This window comes from Sinohyriopsis cumingii, chromosome 7 (assembly GCF_028554795.1).
Source record: "Sinohyriopsis cumingii isolate HCF-2022 chromosome 7, ASM2855479v2, whole genome shotgun sequence".
NCBI lineage: Eukaryota > Metazoa > Mollusca > Bivalvia > Unionida > Unionidae > Sinohyriopsis > Sinohyriopsis cumingii.
In genome coordinates, this window is record NC_142967.1 from 105,623,076 (window position 1) to 105,643,813 (window position 20,738).

The 20,738-nt window shown below is 34.8% G+C and overlaps 1 protein-coding gene across 1 annotated transcript in view; it reads left to right on the forward strand.

Moving 5' to 3' along the window:
- LOC149795876 (uncharacterized) overlaps positions 1 to 20,738 on the forward strand; it is a 133,485-nt gene that overhangs the window by 98,493 nt on the left and 14,254 nt on the right. The window contains exons 22-26 of the mRNA XM_089963875.1: positions 3,032 to 3,136; positions 4,305 to 4,409; positions 5,584 to 5,688; positions 13,972 to 14,097; positions 17,285 to 17,659. Of these exons, the coding sequence (XP_089820001.1) occupies positions 3,032 to 3,136; positions 4,305 to 4,409; positions 5,584 to 5,688; positions 13,972 to 14,097; positions 17,285 to 17,659 (816 nt within the window). The remainder of the gene's footprint in view (positions 1 to 3,031; positions 3,137 to 4,304; positions 4,410 to 5,583; positions 5,689 to 13,971; positions 14,098 to 17,284; positions 17,660 to 20,738) is intronic.

Sequence of the window (20,738 nt, forward strand, 5' to 3'; positions counted from 1 at the left end):
CATGACCTCCCGCATCTGTTCACCATTATGAGACCTATCTATGATACAAAACTTTTCATTCACTGAGTACTCCTTTGCTTAATTTGTTCCATGATTCCTTTACACAGCTGGACTGTAATAAGGTTCTCAAAGAAGTGCTCGCAGGTTATTGTTGTTGTTGTTGTGGGGTTTAATGCCATTTTTCAGCACATGATAGGCTATGCATAGCAGCTAGTATGGTGGAGGAAAACCATGGGAAGAACTACCGACCCTCGAGAAGCTACTGGCAAGCTTTCTCACATACTCAAATTAGCCGAATCCTAGACTCGAACCCATGCAGACAGAGGTGAGATGGCAGTGATCCATAATGGAGAGCGCTTTGGACCACTCGGCCACTTGGGGCCCCATGCTTGCAGGTATTGATGTGTTGGTTGATTGACATTTTGCATGTTTTAGTAGAAGAGAACATGCCATGGTTATACTTTTTACATTTTAAAAAAGAATGAAAAGATTTAAAACATGAATTTCACCTTATACGACATATTTAATTGGTGTTTATTTCTTTCAACCTTGCCATATGTTTTGGATTTAACAGAATCTTTTTGATTTGTCACTATTTCACCATATATTATTGTTTACTGTGTATAGAGAAAAAAAATATTTTTCCAGTAGAATCTAACAAAATAGCCATGTTACTGGGACTGTCCCAGCTACTTTGGTGAAAAAGATCCCATTCTGGAAGGTCCACAGCTCACTTTCCTAAGCATTATAAACAGAATCCAGATGCAAGTCTTTAGATTGTTCATGCTTTATTGAACCTTGTATGTTTAACTGGTTGTTATTGAAATGTCGGTATGAACCTTTGACTGAAAATTTCTCCAAGAACCTTTTTCTTAACAATCTTCATCATAGTATTAACAAAGACAAATTTACAATTCAATGTTTTTTCAGTAAGAAAGGGTTATCAGTGGTAACTGGTAACTATGATTTGGTCTGCTCTTTTCCAACTGGTGTTTTTCATGAAGAATCATCTACCATCATTAACTACTGTTCAAACTGAAATCCCCGGTCTCAGATGTATCAGTGCTAGAGATGATCATAGCATTAGCATTGAAAACTGTCTGATGTAGTTTGACAAGATATGCTTGCCTGTATAAATAAATGAATATACATTACATTTGGGACTGGACAGTTCATTGGGGTAAAGGGGGAGGGTACATAACATTTTCAAGTTTAATGGGGGCTTTACAGGTAATACAGCAGTAATAGATACCTCTGTCCAGTTCAGGTGTTAATCACATTGTCAATACAAATTAATTGTGTAACATGAGTCTGTGCTTAATATTGTCTTTAAATAAATCTATTTCATGGCTAAAATACTCCTGAAAAACATGGGTCATTAATATTTATTATTTTAACAAGAGTAAGATAATGAATAACAATAATGTGAACTAGTCTCAAGTTCATTTCATTGTGTTGAATATACTACACACAGGTGGTGTTCTTATCTTGATGGACAATTTATACAGTCCAAAATGACTTGGGTCGATATGTTGTTTGCAGTATGTGCAAAGAGTTAAATTCTTGTCCTTGTAACTATGCTTGACAAAGTAAAACTCCATCAACCCAGAGTTTTTAATTTATTTGTTGCTGGGTTATGTTGATAGGCTTATTGCTGCTTTTTCAAAAATGTATCACACACAGTCTGTAAAGCTATTCTGACAACTGAAATAATCATGCATTTGCATTTTATATATGGAGTAGAATCTGACTTCCAAGAAATATTGCCTCTCTTCAGAAACTTGTCAATAATGTTTAATAAAAATGGTTTAAAAATTCTCATTTAAGACAATTATGTGTAATGACTTGCTTGTAATGTGCTTCAACATGTATCTTGCCTGTCTTTGATTTACCTATAACTTAAAATGATTTGGGTTGTTCCACTTTTGAATTTACCTATGTAAATTAGCCCATTGAGTTCACACACAGCAGTCCTCAAAGGACTTATCATATCACCTCAGTCAGTTAATACATGAAATGGTGGTTGTTATACCTGACTTATGTGCATTTTAATTGCCTCTATGACAGTGTGCTGTATAAGCTGCACCAAGCATAGTTTTATGAGCTCAAAGAATGACTGTTTACCATTTATACATGTCATGTATTACAGGCATATACTAAAGTGGTGTTTTGCATTTTTTCGTTTTTGAAGATTACTCAGACTCATGTTTTTTGAAACATGACGATCTCATGGGGTTTATGTGTGAAAAATCATGTTATTGCATTTATGGGTTTGGGTCAATTCATACCACATAACAGCTTAGTCAGTTACAATGGTGTGACCTTGGGAAAGACAATCAACTGCCTTGGACCAAATAACCTGTTTTGCTGCTGTGCTGTAAAACACATATTGAGCGACTAAGCTTTGAAAAAAGATTGTAAATGTGTTTCATTTTTGAAGGAATCACTTCAAAGGAAAGGTTCTGATGGACAGTCCATAGGTGGCACCTCCTCAAACCAGAGTGGGACAGAAACACCAGACCTTTGCATTCTGTCTTGGAAGAAAATCCAGTCTGGCATAAATATTCTTTTTACCATTTTATTCAGACCATTGATGTCTACTTGACTCACAATTGTCTTCTTTGAAATGACATGGTCACGATACATGTAAAAATGTAACTTTCCTGGCAGATACTTGTTTGGATATTAGGTTTAGCCTTGCCCTAATGTCACTTAAGGCATGTCTTCTCTATATTTAACATTATACAGAATAGTTAAAAGTCATTTACCATTTATCATTTGTTGTTTCCATTCTCTTTTCATCTCATTTCATTTTCACTCCTTCATCAGTCATTTTGTTTACATCAGATGACAACTGTCACACCCCATGAAATTATGGGTGAGATACCTTTTAATAGGGAAAATAAAAATATCTAAAATGGCCACTATAGCAAAAGTGACAATGATGCATTAACTCATTATGTCATATTATCATTTTCCATAGTAAATACCATACCTACTATGAAAAGTTTTTCTGATCCTTCCTATGTAGACGTGGCAACAGAAGAAGATGTAACTCCTATTCCTCCCCCTAGTGCCAAAAATATGAAATCCTCTGCAACAAAGAATGCTGGGCTTCATGAAGGAGCCAAGGATGGTAAGAACCATATGGAATTTTCATGTGCTAGACTACTTATTAAGCTATAGGGGAAGTCTTTGGGAGATTTAACCTGATCCAAAGTTACAGATATTAATTACATAATCCACTTGTAGCTTGTCAGATAATCCAGTGTGATGTCAGCTTCACACATCTGATTTGCTCATACTGCTTGAGTATAGTGTTGTGTATGTGCTCATACTGCTTGAGTATAGTTTTGTGTATGTGCTCATACTGCTTGAGTATAGTTTTGTGTATGTGATGTAGTTAATATTTAGTACATCTGTATACCCCTACTAGCAGAAAGGGGTTGACAGATTTATTGGTGTTCGCACATGGGCAAAATCCATAGGTTTGTGCATTCTTGTCTCAAAATTAGCACAGTTACATCAGGTAGATAGAAGAAAGTTAATAAGTTTCTTTGGATACTCTGGTCATTAAATAAATTTAAATATCAAAAATATAGTTTTTTTTCTTCACCATTTTAGTCAAACCTATCTTAGCAATATCATACAGAAGCCAGTTGATCTAGGCAAATAATAAGCATCCTTTATATAATATAAAAATGAACTGACTAGGTTTTCATGCCATTTCAGCAGTTTGTATGTCTCCAAGTGCAAAATTTCTGAATGAATATCTGGGCTTGTTGAGTGGTGCAGTCCTTTAAAGCCAAGAGTTGGTCGAATCACTGTTTAACAGTTAGTTGATACTGACTACATTTATGTCAGAAATATTTCAAATAACTTACATTATGTCATTCTAAAAATAGCATTTAAAAAATTGTGGTTGACTATTGCAGTTGTGGCAACTTTCCTGGCAGATCGGATCTTAGGTTTAGCTGTGCCCTAATGTCGCTTAAGTCATATGTCTATTTTTAACATTATACAGAAAAGTTAAAGTCTTTTACTATTTATCATTTGTGATTTCCATTCTTTTTTCATCTCATTTCATTTTCACTCCTTCATCAGTCCTTTTGTTTACATCAGATGACAACTGTCACACCCCATGAAATTATGGGTGAGATACCTTTTAATAGGGAAAATAAAAATATCTAAAATGGCCACTATAGCAAAAGTGACAATGATGCATTAACTCATTATGTCATATTATCATTTTCCATAGTAAATACCATACCTACTATAACACTTTTCTGATCCTTCCTATGTAGACGTGGCAACAGAAGAAGATGTAACTCCTATTCCTCCCCCTAGTGCCAAAAATATGAAATCCTCTGCAACAAAGAATGCTGGGCTTCATGAAGGAGCCAAGGATGGTAAGAACCATATGGAATTTTCATGTGCTAGACTACTTATTAAGCTATAGGGGAAGTCTTTAGGAGATTTAACCTGATCCAAAGTTACAGATATTAATTACATAATCCACTTGTAGCTTGTCAGATAATCCAGTGTGATGTCAGCTTCACACATCTGATTTGCTCATACTGCTTGAGTATAGTGTTGTGTATGTGCTCATACTGCTTGAGTATAGTTTTGTGTATGTGCTCATACTGCTTGAGTATAGTTTTGTGTATGTGATGTAGTTAATATTTAGTACATCTGTATACCCCTACTAGCAGAAAGGGGTTGACAGATTTATTGGTGTTCGCACATGGGCAAAATCCATAGGTTTGTGCATTCTTGTCTCAAAATTAGCACAGTTACATCAGGTAGATAGAAGAAAGTTAATAAGTTTCTTTGGATACTCTGGTCATTAAATAAATTTAAATATCAAAAATATAGTTTTGTTTCTTCACCATTTTAGTCAAACCTATCTTAGCAATATCATACAGAAGCCAGTTGATCTAGGCAAATAATAAGCATCCTTTATATAATATAAAAATCAACTGATTAGGTTTTCATGCCATTTCAGCAGTTTGTATGTCTCCAAGTGCAAAATTTCTGAATGAATATCTGGGCTTGTTGAGTGGTGCAGTCCTTTAAAGCCAAGAGTTGGTCGAATCACTGTTTAACAGTTAGTTGATACTGACTACATTTATGTCAGAAATATTTCAAATAACTTACATTATGTCATTCTAAAAATAGCATTTAAAAAATTGTGGTTGACTATTGCAGTTGTGGCAACTTTCCTGGCAGATTGGATCTTAGGTTTAGCTGTGCCCTAATGTCACTTAAGTCATATGTCTATTTTTAACATTATACAGAAAAGTTAAAGTCTTTTACTATTTATCATTTGTGATTTCCATTCTTTTTTCATCTCATTTCATTTTCACTCCTTCATCAGTCCTTTTGTTTACATCAGATGACAACTGTCACACCCCATGAAATTATGGGTGAGATACCTTTTAATAGGGAAAATAAAAATATCTAAAATGGCCACTATAGCAAAAGTGACAATGATGCATTAACTCATTATGTCATATTATCATTTTCCATAGTAAATACCATACCTACTACATGTATATCGTTTTTCTGATCCTTCCTATGTAGACGTGGCAACAGAGGAAGATGCAACTCCTATTCCTCCCCCTAGAGCCAAACGAATGAAATCCTCTGCAACAAAGAATGCTGGGCTACATGAAGGAGTCAAGGATGGTAAGAACCATATGGAATTTTCATGTGCTAGACTACTTATTAAGCTATAGGGGAAGTCTTGAGATTTAACCTGATCCAAAGTTACAGATATTAATTACATGATCCACTTGAAGTTTCACACATCTGATTTGCTTATACTCCTGGAGTATAGTTTTGTGTATGTGCTCATAGTGCTCGAGTATAGTTTTTTGTATGTGCTCATACTACTTGAGTATAGTTTTGTGTATGTTTGCTCATACTGCTTGAGTATAGTTTTGTGTATGCACATGTTTGCTCATACTGCTTGAGTATAGTTTTGTGTCTGTGCATGTTTGCTCATACTACTTGAGTATAGTTTTGTGTATGTGCACGTTTGCTCATACTACTTGAGTATAGTTTTGTGTATGCGCATGTTTGCTCATACTGCTTGAGTATAGTTTCATATATGTGATGTAGCAGAAAGGGGTTGACAGATTTATTGGTGTTCACACATGGGCAAAACCCATAGGTTCATGCATTCTTGTCTCAAAATTAGTTAGCACAGTTACATCAGGTAGACAGAAGAAAGTTAATAAGCTTCTGTGGATCCTCTGGTCATTAAAAAAATTTAAATATCAAAAATACACTTTATTTTTTCCCCATTCTAGTCAAACCTATCTTAGCAATATCATACAGAAGCCAATTGATCTAGGCAAATAATAAGCATCCTTTATATAATATAAAAATCAACTGATTAGGTTTTCATGCCATTTCAGCAGTTTGTATGTCTCCAAGTGCAAAATTTCTGAATGAATATCTGGGCTTGTTGAGTGGTGCAGTCCTTTAAAGCCAAGAGTTGGTCGAATCACTGTTTAACAGTTAGTTGATACTGACTACATTTATGTCAGAAATATTTCAAATAACTTACATTATGTCATTCTAAAAATAGCATTTAAAAAATTGTGGTTGACTATTGCAGTTGTGGCAAGATGTCATCAAATAAATGAATGGTTTTATGTATTCATATGTGTGTACTATGTTTATAGGTGTTTACAATTGTGTTCGTCACTTGGCAGTATTGGTCTGTGTGAAACATTTCCACAAATCATCATCTAATTCCTTATCATTTGCAGTCTATATTTGTTTTTGTTCAAACCCAGAATTACCATCATCCAATTTATCATGAAAATTCTGCTCATCCTTAAGCCAGCCTAAGAGTGTTGACTCAGCAGTTTTGAGTTCACTTACAAACTTTCTAACTTGTTTCACCATTATGAAACCTATCTATGATACAAAGCTTTTCATTCACTGAGTACTCCTTTTGCTTAATTTGTTCCATGATTCCTTTACACAGCTGGACTGTAATAAGGTTTTCACAGAAGTGCTCGCAGGTTATTGTTGTTGTTGTTGTGGGGTTTAATGCCATTTTTCAGCACATGATAGGCTATGCATAATGGCCAGTATTAATGATGGAGGAAGAACCTGGGAAAACCACGGGAAGAACCACCGACCCACGAGAAGCTACTGGCAAGCTTTCTCATATACCCACATTGGTCGAATCCTAGACTCGAACCCATGCAGACAGAGGTGAGATGGCAGTGATCCATAATGGAGAGCACTTTAGACCACTCGGCCACTCGGGGCCCCATGCTTGCAGGTATTGATGTGTTGGTTGATTGACATTTTGCATGTTTTAGTAGAAGAGAACATGCCATGATTATACAGTTTACATTTTAAAAAAGAATGAAAAGATTTAAAACATGAATTTCACCTGTTAAGACATATTTAATTGGTGTTTATTTCTTTCAACGTTGCCATATGTTTGGGATTTAACAGAATCTTTTTCATTTGTCACTATTTCACCATATATTATTGTTTAGTTTGTATGTAAAAATGAGTGATATAGGTGACTTTTTCACAGTCAGCTTATAGGGGCCAATTTTGTTGATATTGTCATTGAACAAATATGGGATCCATGTCAGACACAGTGTTTACCTACTGGGTTCAGGGCATGAGTTATCAAGGGAGTGGTGTATATAAGGGCAGAGAGTGAGTTACACCCTCAAATGAGGGAGGACCACTATCCTATATCTTCCACTAGGGCAGAGAGTAAGCCACACACCTCATATGGGGGAGGAGCAGCACTCTCTAACATCCAGATGGGCAGAGAGTAATTACACTATCATGTGGGAGGAACAGCACCATTTACTTGCCAATAGTTTGTTGCAGGTTGGAAGTGAATTGTGGCCCCATTGAGGGTGGAGAAACAATATCCTTTCACTCCCTGGTACCCATTGTTGTTACAATGGGGCATTACTGTAATGGTCCATTATAATAACACATGGAGTTGTTAGATTAATCACTGAAGAGCAACAACTGTCCTGGGGACCAGTATAATGTAGATGCTATGTATGGTAGAATAGTCACAGATCCCCTATTCCACCTACATACAATGGTTAACTTGCCATATCTAGCAGGAGGGAGGGAGGGAGGAAACACTCTTCTAAGCATGGAAGACAAGCCACAGAACCCTTATTCCACTAACAACCATACATTAATTTGCTGTATCTTGCAAAAGACAGAGAGAGAGAGAGAGAGAGAGAGAGAGAACTCTTTACTTTATTATTTATTGTTATTACAATCTCAGTTAATTTTATATATTGGCAAAATGGCATATCACTTTCTTTACAATTTATTTACTTATTTATTTATTTATTTATTTATTTAGGTTGACCAAATAGAATATTCAGTATAGAACTAACAGAAAATGTTAATAGAATAATGCAGGATAGAATATACAGAATATAATAGTAGAAGATACATGGATAGAATTATGGCTTTATTCCTTCTCCATATCTCTGTTGCCCTTCATAGTTTGTTGGAAGCAGTGATGAAGATATTGAGCCATTAATTATCATTATCCATGACTTGATCAGAGGAGCTTCTCCAAATCCACACGGATGTTACTCTGAATACATCCAAAGTCTTACCGGAGTACATTAAGAAGCTGTTGAGGGCTTCTACCTGAAGGTAGAGAGCCTTTTCAGTGGGGTCATTGCCTCCATGGTTTCTCAGAATCTTCAAGACCAGTAAGACTGGTCCCTTGCATAATTTCAGGTCCTTTGAAACCAGCCAAGAAACAAAATCGTCCTGGTTCTTTAACACCATGCAGCCACGTCAAAGGAATGACCCCATTTCCAAATTCTCCTTTGTCAGTTGGGTCCTAAAAGGCCAAAGGAGGAGGTCTGTAGGCTCTTTCCCCTTTCCAAGGGACAAGGGTTGAAAGCCCTAGGGATTGACTTCCTCTCCAGTGCTGTGTCCATCTTCCTTTGTATATTGTAGGTGCCTGGTGAGACCTCTTTTCATAGGCTTAAAGGAAGATGGCTGGGTCCTTTCTATCATAAAAGGTTTCAATTTTGGGATCTTCCTCCTCTAGCAAGGTTCCCCATGTCCTTTTGACACTCACACCACTTGTCTTATGTGTGCATAATTTGTTTGCATGGACAGTTGTCTCAGTTGTTGTTTGTGGCTTAGAAAGATCAGCAGAAGTCACTAGACATATCAGGTGAGCAAGTATGGTCCTGTCTTGTCTTCTTCTGATCAGGAGCTGTCATGTGCTGAAAAATGGCATCAGCCCCCACAAAATAAAATGAACAATCTTCTCCGGAGGACCCCTTGTATCACATACGTCACTTTCCAATGTATGGAATTCACCTGCTTTAGTTAAATGGGTATCTGTAGTTATGAAGCCAACTGTATCCATTTGGGATTGGGGGTGGGTGTTGGATTTGAATTAAAAGGGGGAGATCTTTGGTACATCCCTGTGTAGGGAGTTTGCCAGCTCTAAATATAAGTGAGTCCAGTCTTCCAGATGCAAGGGAAGAATACTTTATCTTGTGCTAGTAGACCTTTGCATGGTCTTATTCTTCAAAGTGGAGATCTCAGGACAGAGTTTCTTCAGTAAGCTCTACATCATCTGCAGACCTGCCAACCCTTACGATTTTGCCATAAGTCTTACAAAAAATGACCCTTAAAATAAGGACTTACAACAGTGCTGTCCAACCTTTTTGACACCATGGGCCACTGAAAAATGTTTTTTTTGAAGCCAAGGGCTGCAGCAGAAAACTGAAAAGCAATGACTTTATAGCTGTTCAGGCTCTGGCGGGCCTTTTAAAATCTGCCTGCAGGCCATGGGTTGGACAGCACCGACTTACAGAATAAAAGCAAAAACTACATGAGGATAATTGTTACCAAATATCCAGGTAATTGGTTCACCTGTGTTTGATTTGGATCTGGGTTTCATTTTAGAATTAGTAGAATTAGTTAGGGAACCAGACTAACTTTAAAGCAGTACCTCAGACACTATCAAACACATATATTTTTTCATGTGAAGCATCTGCATGATTAAACTGTTGATTATAGAATTTTTAAAAATTTGTGTCAAGAAAGCGATGTACATGTATATTGGAAATGAAACAGAAGTTAAGCCTCTTAAAAAGTGTTAATAATCAGCACAGAAGAATAAGAAGGAATATTCATATTCTTCTGAATAAAAGCAGACAGGGACGCAATTATGTCAATCATGTGTCAATTGAGAATGTCTCGTGGCAGAAGATTTGATTGGCATCGTCATGTGAGATGGAAAAAATTTCAAAGAATTAGGTTAGGTTGAGTGATAGTAAGAGTCAATTGAGCTGCATAGGGTTTGAAACTGAAATTTGTGCAACTGTATTATGGTAAATAAGGTCTATGTGTACTTTACAAACATTTCTGTTGAATATAATGTTTGGAATACCAAACTTTTAAATTCGTTTTCAGCATTACAATAGCAGTTTATACACCTTACTGAAACCTGGTCTAACTTACGGAAAATATAAGCTGCCTTACTGAGAGTCTTATCAGAGTTGGCAGGTCTGCATCTGACCAATAACTGGTCACTGTAATGGGCACTGAGCACCAGGCATAGGATACTAGGAAGCAAGAAATGTCTAGTCACAGTCATTGATGGTCTGTCACTAGACATTAGACACAACAATATAGTCATTGGGTGATGTCCCAAATGACATTCACTAAGTTTATGTCACTGGGCACAGGTTAGCACGCTATGGGCACCAGGTACTATCACTGAGCAATGATCAGTGATCATTGGGTATGGTGTATGCATATGTTGTGCTGACCATTCATTTCAGTCTCAGGTCACTGATCACAGTGGACTGACATAATTCTTCCCTACTCTCTCGGGCCTTGTTAAGAGAAGCAGAGGGGAACCTCTACTAGCTGCCTTCAGCAAAGATAGGGAGTCACCATTACTTTCTTCAGTTTGATAGGATACCACGAGTAATGATAGGTCAATGGGATTAGATGATGGAAGAGAAAGAGTTGTGGACTTTAGATAAGGTGGTAAAGGAGGTTTACTACCAACTTCCTCAGATCAGTGTCACAAACTTTACAGATCATCAGGGGTTAAGATTCTTTCCAGTTCTGAGAGACTTTCTAGGGCATAGCCCAATTCAAAATCTGCTGCTGCTTCCTCAGTCAGTGATGATGATTGAACTGACTCACACATTTTCAAAAGATCAAGGGGGGGGGGCCAGACAGGAGAAGGTGTTGTCTGTCACCTCTTTTATGATTCAACCCATGTTCTCAGTCAATATCCATATGGTTCATTCACCCTCTTGACCCCATAAGCCTTACCACCTTGCATTCAGGGGTCTTAGCAACCTATTAGTCAATCTACACTTCAAGCAACTTGAAACTTTTGAACATAAGGCATGTACTCTGGTGACTATTACCTCCCATGCTGATATGTTTTTGTTGGCTGTCTTCTTTAGTTTGTTAGAGGAGGAATCTTTATTTCCAGGTGCTTTGCAGAGGGTGAGGTAAAGACTTTGAGATGTGTACTCTTGATGTATATGGTGCTCTCTGCAATAGGGGTGTGGCTTTGAAAACATCAAATGTTCTGCTGGACCACAGCAAAAGACTTTACATTCAACCCTTCTTGAAGCAAATATACTATTGGAGGTTTATTTCCTACAGTGGCCTTTAAAATCAGAGGAGTCATCAATATTGGTCACTGGCCATGTTACTGGGACTGTCCCAGCTACTTTGGTGAAAAAAGATCCCATTCTGGAAGGTCCACAGCTCCCGCTCCTAAGCATTATAAACAGGGTCCAGATGCAAGTCTTTAGCTTGTCCATGCTGTATTGAACCTTATATGTTTAACTGGTTATTATTGAAATGTCTATATGTGCAAAGAGTTAAATTTCTGCCCTTGCAGCTATGCTTGACGAAGTAAAACTCCATCAACCCAGAGCTTTTAATTAATATTTTTGCTGGGCTTTGCTGATGGGCTTATTGCTACTGTTTCAAAAATGTATCACACTGTAAAGCTATTCTGACAACTGAAATAATCATGCATTTGCATTGTATATATGGAGTAGCATCTGACTTCCAAGAAATATTGCCTCTCTTCAGAAACTTGTCAATAATGTTTAATAAAGATGGCTTAAAAATTCTCATTCAAGACAATTATGTGTAATGACTTTTTGTGCTTCAACATGTATCTTGCCTGTCTTTGATTTACCTATAACTTAAAATGATTTGGATTGTTCCACTGTTTTGAATATACCTATGTAAATTAGCCCAGTGGGTTCACCCACAGCAATCCTCAAAGGACTTATCACATCACCTCCATCAATTAATACATCAAATGGTGCTTGTTTATACCTGACTTCTATGCATTTTAATTGCCTTTATGACAGTGTGCTGTATAAGCTGCACCAAGCATAGTTTTATGAGCTCAAAGAAGGACTGTTTACCGTTTATACATGTCATGTATTACAGGCATATACTGAAGTGGTGTTTTGTATTTTTTAATTTTTGAAGATTACTCAAAATCATGTTTTTTGAAACATTATGATGTCATGAGGTTTATGAGTGAAAAATCATGTGATGGCATTTATGGGTGTGGGTCAAATCCTACCTACCATAGATCAGCCTGGTCAGTTACCATGTTGTGACCTTGGGAAAGACAATTTATTCCAATGCCATGGACCAAATAACCTACTTGTGCTGCAGTGCTGCAGAACACATAATGAGCAACGAAACTTTGAAGAATAGCCTTACATTTGTATCTTCAAATCATGCTTAATCTACTTTTGAAAAAGCCCTATCCATACAACATACTGTATGTTTTTTGGTAAATTTTGCATCACACGTGCTGTTTTTTTTGCTTAAATAATTGGTGTGTCATTTGTGACAAGTCTGGTAAAAATCTTGCCAATAAATAAGCCGGTGATGAGACTTGTTTCATATTTGGAGATACAGTGTATAGATGTGACAGCAGGTAATATCTGATTCAGTGTTATCATGATTTACTCTAAGCCAGGTAAAGTCATTGAACCAATGCCTTTGAATTTTATGCTTTTGTTTCCTTCCATCATCTTGGACTTTTTCAGCCTGCATTTTATGCTCTTTTGAGTATTTGCATTAGTTTGTGCATGTTTTGTTTCAATCTTGGATAATAAATTGATTTCTACAATTAATCAAAATTGTCTCACTTGTCTAGACTTTGCACTGTGATGAAATTCCAATATAGTATTGATTGCCAGTAGATGATTTTGCTAAATTTTCACTAATTGATGATATATTTGCCAAAACCAGCTTACAGTTCAAGGTCCGCCAATTTCTACCTCATTTAATTAGGTGATGATGTAATTCATTGCTATCAGAAATCAGGCCTTTCCACTTGTTTTAGGAATAGTATTATAATATTAAATATCATAATCTATAGGATTAAGATACATCTTAAGTATGTATGTGTTTCTAATAGATTATAATGGAATCTAATACTAAACACATTAAAATAAACAGTAATTATTACTATCTTTCATATAATGCACATTGTTATACTTTCCTTAAGAGGTCCTCAAAGGAGAATAGTCCTTGACTAAATGAGTCTCCCTCTATAAATAAAATAGAATTATTATTTAAGTACACATCTATATTGAATTACTATCAAAACTTACACTTGGTCATGGACAACAAAAATGTAATCTTTTCTTGCCCAGCAGTTTTACATGTAGGGACAGGCAAATCACAGTGGATTTTTAGACTGTTGAGACACTTTTTAAAATACTTCTTTTATGCGGTAATTTAGTAATTTAAAGGATGCAGTAATTTAGTTTATTTTGACAAGTTAACCTTTTAAATCATTTGCAGTCACAATTTTAAAAATTTTGCCTGCTAAAAATAATAAATGTTTCAAATACAAAAGTATTTTCATCCCAACAATATTTTCATCAAACATTTTCTTTATTTACTCAGCAAAGACAGAAGAAGCTGGACTGAAACAAAGAAAGTGGTCATACCCCAATGGTAGAAAGATTACTTTGTTGAAGGCTACTTCCTGTGATGCTGATGTCATCATTATACCTGAAAGAAATGATACAGGTAGACATTCCCTTCAGTTATTGTAATCATATTAAGTTCTAGATAATAGGTATAGTAAACAGGTTTCAAACGGGTTGGTGCATTTATTCCTCATAGCCCAAGAAAAATCCAGTGAATTATTGAGTTCAGTGGCTTTCATGGGAGGGGGATACATTTCGTCATGCATGCATATTCTTATATTATGTTTGTATTTATGTCAGGAAATTTGCACAGTGTATACATACTGTTATACTTGAAGTCATAAAATTTGGTGAGGAGAACACTCATCACAAATGTAACAATAGGCACTGTGACCTACATTTCATGCTTCACTGACTTTGTGTTGCAAGTTTATTCAAGCTCAGTGTTCAGGCTGGAATCATCAAACTAGATGATTGGATGCACTATTATTAGAATCAACACCCTTATCACAAAAGAACACCACCATGACTAACAGTTTACATTTGGCTGGCGTAAGGTTAAATTTTCAGGTTTAGCTCAAATGAGATAAAGGTTATTCTGCTTTAGTACCTTGTATATGTATTGTAACATTATACCAAGATATCAAAAATTTGGTCACATAGTGTATATTGATGACTGTTACACCATTATCACAAAAGTAGGTCACTGTGACCCATTTTTTCATGCCTCACTGCCTTGATTTCAGTGTTAAACACTATATGCCAGAATCATCAGATCATATCAAGTAGTTGTATGCATCCTTATAAATACAACAAAAGAGGTCATTGTGACTTGCCTTTGACATCATACTGGCTTATGTTATGTTTTTGCATTTAGCACTTAACCACATTGGTATTACTGTATGTCTGATGTATAATGCACTGTACTGCTCTATCTGGAATTATGTAAGGATTGCATCTTGATAAATACTACATACTGCACCCTCATCTTAAAAGTAGATCACCATGACTATTTCACATTTTACTGACTGGTTCAAATGGATGTTCTTACTTTTCATGCTTTGATCATTAAACTGGGTAATTATATATATATATATATATATATATATATATATATATATATATATATATATATATATATATATATATAACCAAACCAATACTGTTATGGGTTTCTATATCATATATTATTTTATAATATGGTTCTATTTAAGTCATTTGAGTTAATGACATCTAGTTCATTGGCTGTCCTGCACCATAGTAAGAGTACATCCAATCATAAGTCAAGGTTATTGCCAAGTTCATGTTAATGACTAATTTGGTCAAAGTAGACCAACAAAATAATTGAATGGAGGTCAGATCAACAAAAGATGATCATAGAAGGACATTTGTATTCCAGATATGTCTTGCATGCCCTAGTTGTTGTGTTGTTGATTGGCTCAATAATAATAAAAAGAATCGTTATAAATATTTCACAATAATAATGATATTTTAAATACCTATTATCATTTCTAGTGATTCAAATGTGTTGATATGATTTGTACATAGGTGGCTATATAAGGGAATTAAGTATGCAGCATTTCATTCTTCAGTTTTATTCAGTCTCGTGAGAGTCATTGGAGGAATTGTGATTTATTTTTACTCTGAATGTTGAAATTGCAGAATGGAAACCATTTATTCTAAACAAACAGTACTTTGCATAATTATTATTCAAAACATTCAAGGACTTGAATTTTTAATAATATTTTGGGATTACATGACACATTCAAGAATATCTGTGTCATAACCACTTTCATTGGATTAACCTTGACGTAAAACTTTTGGATTTAGAAAAGTTATTATCTGTGGTGTTGGAACCTTTATTTAGAAGACCAGTAGATCATTATCAGATTACTGTGAAAATGAAAGTATATTTAGAAAATTGTAGGAATTTATATAATACTGTAAGTTATTTTTAATTATTTCATTTTTTGTTTGATTTTACATTTTAGGGAAATAAATTACAGTCTCAAGGACATGACAATACAAAAATTATTTACTGTTTCAAATTTTACTGGCTTTGGTTGGTTGTTGAAATTAGCTCATGACCACATAGGTTTTAGTCTTGCGCTATACTATCCCATATAGAATCTTGAAACTAGGGAGTCTTAATGAATCTCACCCATTTTAATAGAAGATCAGTATCGGCTATCTTCCGTGCTTCATTCACCTGGTTTACGTTTTCTGTTTAATGTTCATTTCTCAGGTACAGTTCATGATGGAATCCTGAACATGATGATATGCATCTTTAATTTACTGCTACATTGTTAAAGCAAAAGAGGGTCATGTTGACCTATTTTCATTTTTTAATTTCTTCATTTCACTTTACACTCATTGGTGCATCCGAGACCCCCAAATATTTTATTTTACCCCCAGTTCTGACACCAAAGTCTTTTTTTTTTACTCAATCTGTGCTCCAGTTCTGACACCAAGGGGATTTTTGTCTCTGAATCTTGCACCCCTTGGGAAAACACTGACTTTGGTTAAATGTTTGCACTTAAGAAGCAAGATCATTAATAACAGAGTTTAAGGACCAAAGATCAAAGTCTTAAAGAAGAAAAATGGCTTCTTCATAATAATATTACATACTTATACCAAATGTTGTGGATGGCTTGTAATTGGGTAAAGAAGATGCCTATCAGTTTTGGAGTTGAAACATCAGTTTCCAGGTCACAATAAATGGAAGAAGAAAAAGGATTTAGCACAATAGCATCAATATTACATCAAAATTCTGGACCCTTTTCAACCAAGTATCTTGGTACTGAATCTGAACAGAAACTTTGGAATCAAATTCTTGTATCATCCAAATGCACTGTACAAAAATCTTATGTTATGATTGGATGGGTAAAGGAAATGGCAATGCAGAGACTATATCAGTTTTATGTTATGATTGGATGGGTAAAGGAAATGGCAGTGCAGAGACTGTATCAGTTTTATGTTATGATTGGATGGGTAAAGGAAATGGCAAAGCAGAGTCTTCAGTTGTATGTTATGATTGGATGGGTAAAGGAAATGGCAATACAGAGACTATATCAGTTTTATGTTATGATTGGATTGGTAAAGGAAATGTTATGATTGGATGGGTAAAGGAAATGTTATAATTGGATGGGTAAAGGAAATGCTATGATTGGATGGGTAAAGGAAATGGCAATGCAGAGACTATATCAGTTTTATGTTATGATTGGATGGGTAAAGGAAATGGCAATGCAGAGACTATATTGATGAGATTATTATTTCTGTCTTTGCAGAAAGTCAGTCTCACTCTGGGAATAAAAATTTAGTGAGATTCAAAGTTCCAGATGGGACTGAAATGAAGGCAATGACTGTTTTACAACAAGAGATTAAACAAGTTTTGGACAGAACATTGGAAAAAACAGTTGGCATCTGCATAAAGACTATTGAAGGATGGAACTTTCTTCATTATCTGAAGTGTTTCCTTTATGAAATATTTAATTGCTTCATGAGAAAAGAAGAAAGGCCATGTCCAATTGAATGTGTGATCCTGCTTGTTGATGATGGATCAGACTACAGTAAAGCAATTAAAATTATTCAAAAATGGCCTAAGTTAGAACAGGATAGGTCAGAAGTTGTCGCAAGCCAGAAATTGTTGCTACAGGAACAAGGTATGTATATTAATCTACAGGAATGCTTTATGGATTATCTTTAAAGTCTTGTCTTTAGACAAAGGCAGGATATGGATATCACTTTCAATTTACAGTTATTTGTTGCTACGTGTAGTTGCTGATCTAAATGATAAGTTTAATTTTTGGAATATTATAATATTCATAGTTTTTGAAACATGAATACAATCATGATCTTTGACTTCATTCCTCCTTAAGAAACTTAGTTAAATAAAAAGTGGGGATGCCTATCGTATATACTCCATAATAAGATGAGTCCTCCTTCTTAGGGCTGCAAAATGCTAATTTCTCTTTGACCCTGCTATTAGTTTGTGTGTATTTGCAAGTCAGATTCATTTGAAGGGGTGACCTGTCATCAGTGAGTCAGAGTTGCATCGTGGGAAAACAAACAAGCCAAACTGGATGGATAGATAGGTGGCTATAAAAATTAAGAAAACCATTGAACCGTAAAATACAATTTTATATTTGTGTGGAATATATCACAAATAGAGTGACAGCTTAACATTTTGTCCTCTTTTGTGTCCATATTACTAATGCTTGACATTTTAAATCTGCTTATATGATAAATCTATGAAGTATATTATAGGTCACATGCTGGTATAAAAATAGTAGCCCAGAATGATCAGATTCCAAATATCATACAATATGTTCATTCCACACTTCTTACAAATATGCAGTGAAAGTCAAGTTCTTACTTATGTGATTCACAGTATATATCCTATAAATGTCACTAATGTCATCTGGTACAAAGTTCAAGAATTTATCATCATCACTGGAGTGAGCAAACACAGTTCTGAAATCAACATCATCTAGTGATCGTAAATATTGTCCAACTCCGATTCCTTGTCTTTACTGTTACATATTGGTGCTTATGTGGAAACTGAGCTTGGGCAGACTGAGCTTGGGCTCTGTAAGAGAGACTTTGATTATATAACCTGACTCCTACCCTGCACGAATTGAATTTTCAGTAATAAACATCAACATACAATTGAGTATATATGGTACTCGTAATTTGTATCACTTTTAGGGATGGCTGTGTGAAGTGTATGTGGTCATCTTTACTTTTCAGAGAATGTTGTCATAGTATACTAATGAAACAATGTCCCTACTGTAATTTATCTTGATTTGGCACACAAAAGAAGTTAGATGGATATGATCAGCATATATTACAACAAAAATGACTCAACTCTTTCAGTTGAACACATCTGCATAAACAGTCATTATGCAGATATGTTCACTGTCAGAGTTCAAGTATTTTTTGTTGCACTAAATAATACTTGGATTTACAGTATCATGCTACTGATGTAAAAAAAATACCTAACTTTGTGAATGTCTGTACTTGTGTGTTCATGAGTGGTTGCAGTTTTGTTTCTGCATAATAACTTGAATTCACCAATATCTTTGTAGATGGCTTGCACTTGGGGCAAAAATGAATCCTATCAAGTCAAATAGTCATACTGTAATGACAGTATGTCTAGGAACACTACATGTCTTGGGACACCCATAATTATTTTCAAAAGTAATTTTTTATGACCTATAAAAGCTGGTCAAGGTAACTTTTTCCTGTACTATAAGTCTTAGGATACCTTAGACATATTTTACCTGCTGATCAATTACCATATTTTATTAATTGTAATGTCATTAACTTAACAAATTGACTTTGTGGTTGTTAACTGGTTAAAGGACTATCATTTTGAATTATTATTTGAAAATGTTATAAGTTAACATAATTTGTTTGAAGAGTCAGTAAAATTATATATTTAATTTTCCTTTGTTTTCTTATTATTTCTACTCAATTCCAGTATGTATAATTTGATTGGACAATGACAATACTTGGACATTAGTGGCTTGTTTTACACATTCAGTTTACTATTGTTTGTTTAGCATTATTACATCTGAATTTTGTATCAGTTCACCAGCAATTAAGTTTTTATTTTATCTTAAAAGTTTAAATGCCTAACTTATTAAAATGCAATATACCAATATACAAACAACGAACAACAACAGTGCTTTGTTTAACACTCACATTTAGTGAAGATATTTACATAATGGCATCAGTGCATCTACAGCATATTGAAGATTTTAACTTCTCTGCGCTGAATGACTTACATATCTCCAAAATACAATAAAGTTTAAAAGAATGCTTCAAAAATAATGTAATACCATAAAAGATGTAGTTTACTTTTGATGTAAGTGACCTTAAGTAAGTCTCTGTTTTACTCAGCTGTGGTAATCGTGCTAATGTTAGGTAGTAAAAGTCAATTGCACCACAAAGTACTGGCATTGCCTTCAGAAAATTTCCTCTTTACCCAAGCTAGTTTCATGGTTTAAATGATTTACTGGCCTGGATTGCTGTTGAAAAACAAAAGATAAATCCACCAATTATATATGAAGGTGATGCCGATACAATAAGTGGAAATGAATAATGTGTGGTAAACTAAGATTTTGTTAAACCGAGACACAAAACTAAAATGAATAATGATCTTATTGAATCTGTATTCAGAATTATTCAGAATTATTAACCAGTATTATAGTATTCTTTCATGAATAAACAGTTGGGTGAATATATTCTGCTTATGTGCCTTACACAATTAAATGTATGTATCTTTTTATATAAATTACATCACTTTGTCAGATCACTTATATCATTGACAAACAGTAACTTGTGAACATGTGGATCAAAAGCAAATAAATCAGCAATATATGTTTAGCTGAAATATAATCTGGAAGAATGCGATTTTGGTAAAAACAATGAATAAGCAAAATTTTCATCTAATATTTATATATTGGGGAATAAACATGGAATATAAGAATCACAAAACATGATTGCACTTTGTAAGTACTGTACACTGTATTGTAAAGGTCTCCTGTGTAAATTCTAAGTTTAAATGGCCCATGAATTTCAAGTCTTTATTTATCTTTATTTTGTTTGATGGAGTAATCGGAAAATATGCACATGCAAAATAATAGCACAAACAGTAGTTTATAACACTTTATTGACATGGTAATTTATATTATAGTTAATAATTACATATGATAGCATTTTTAGTTTCCTTCACAA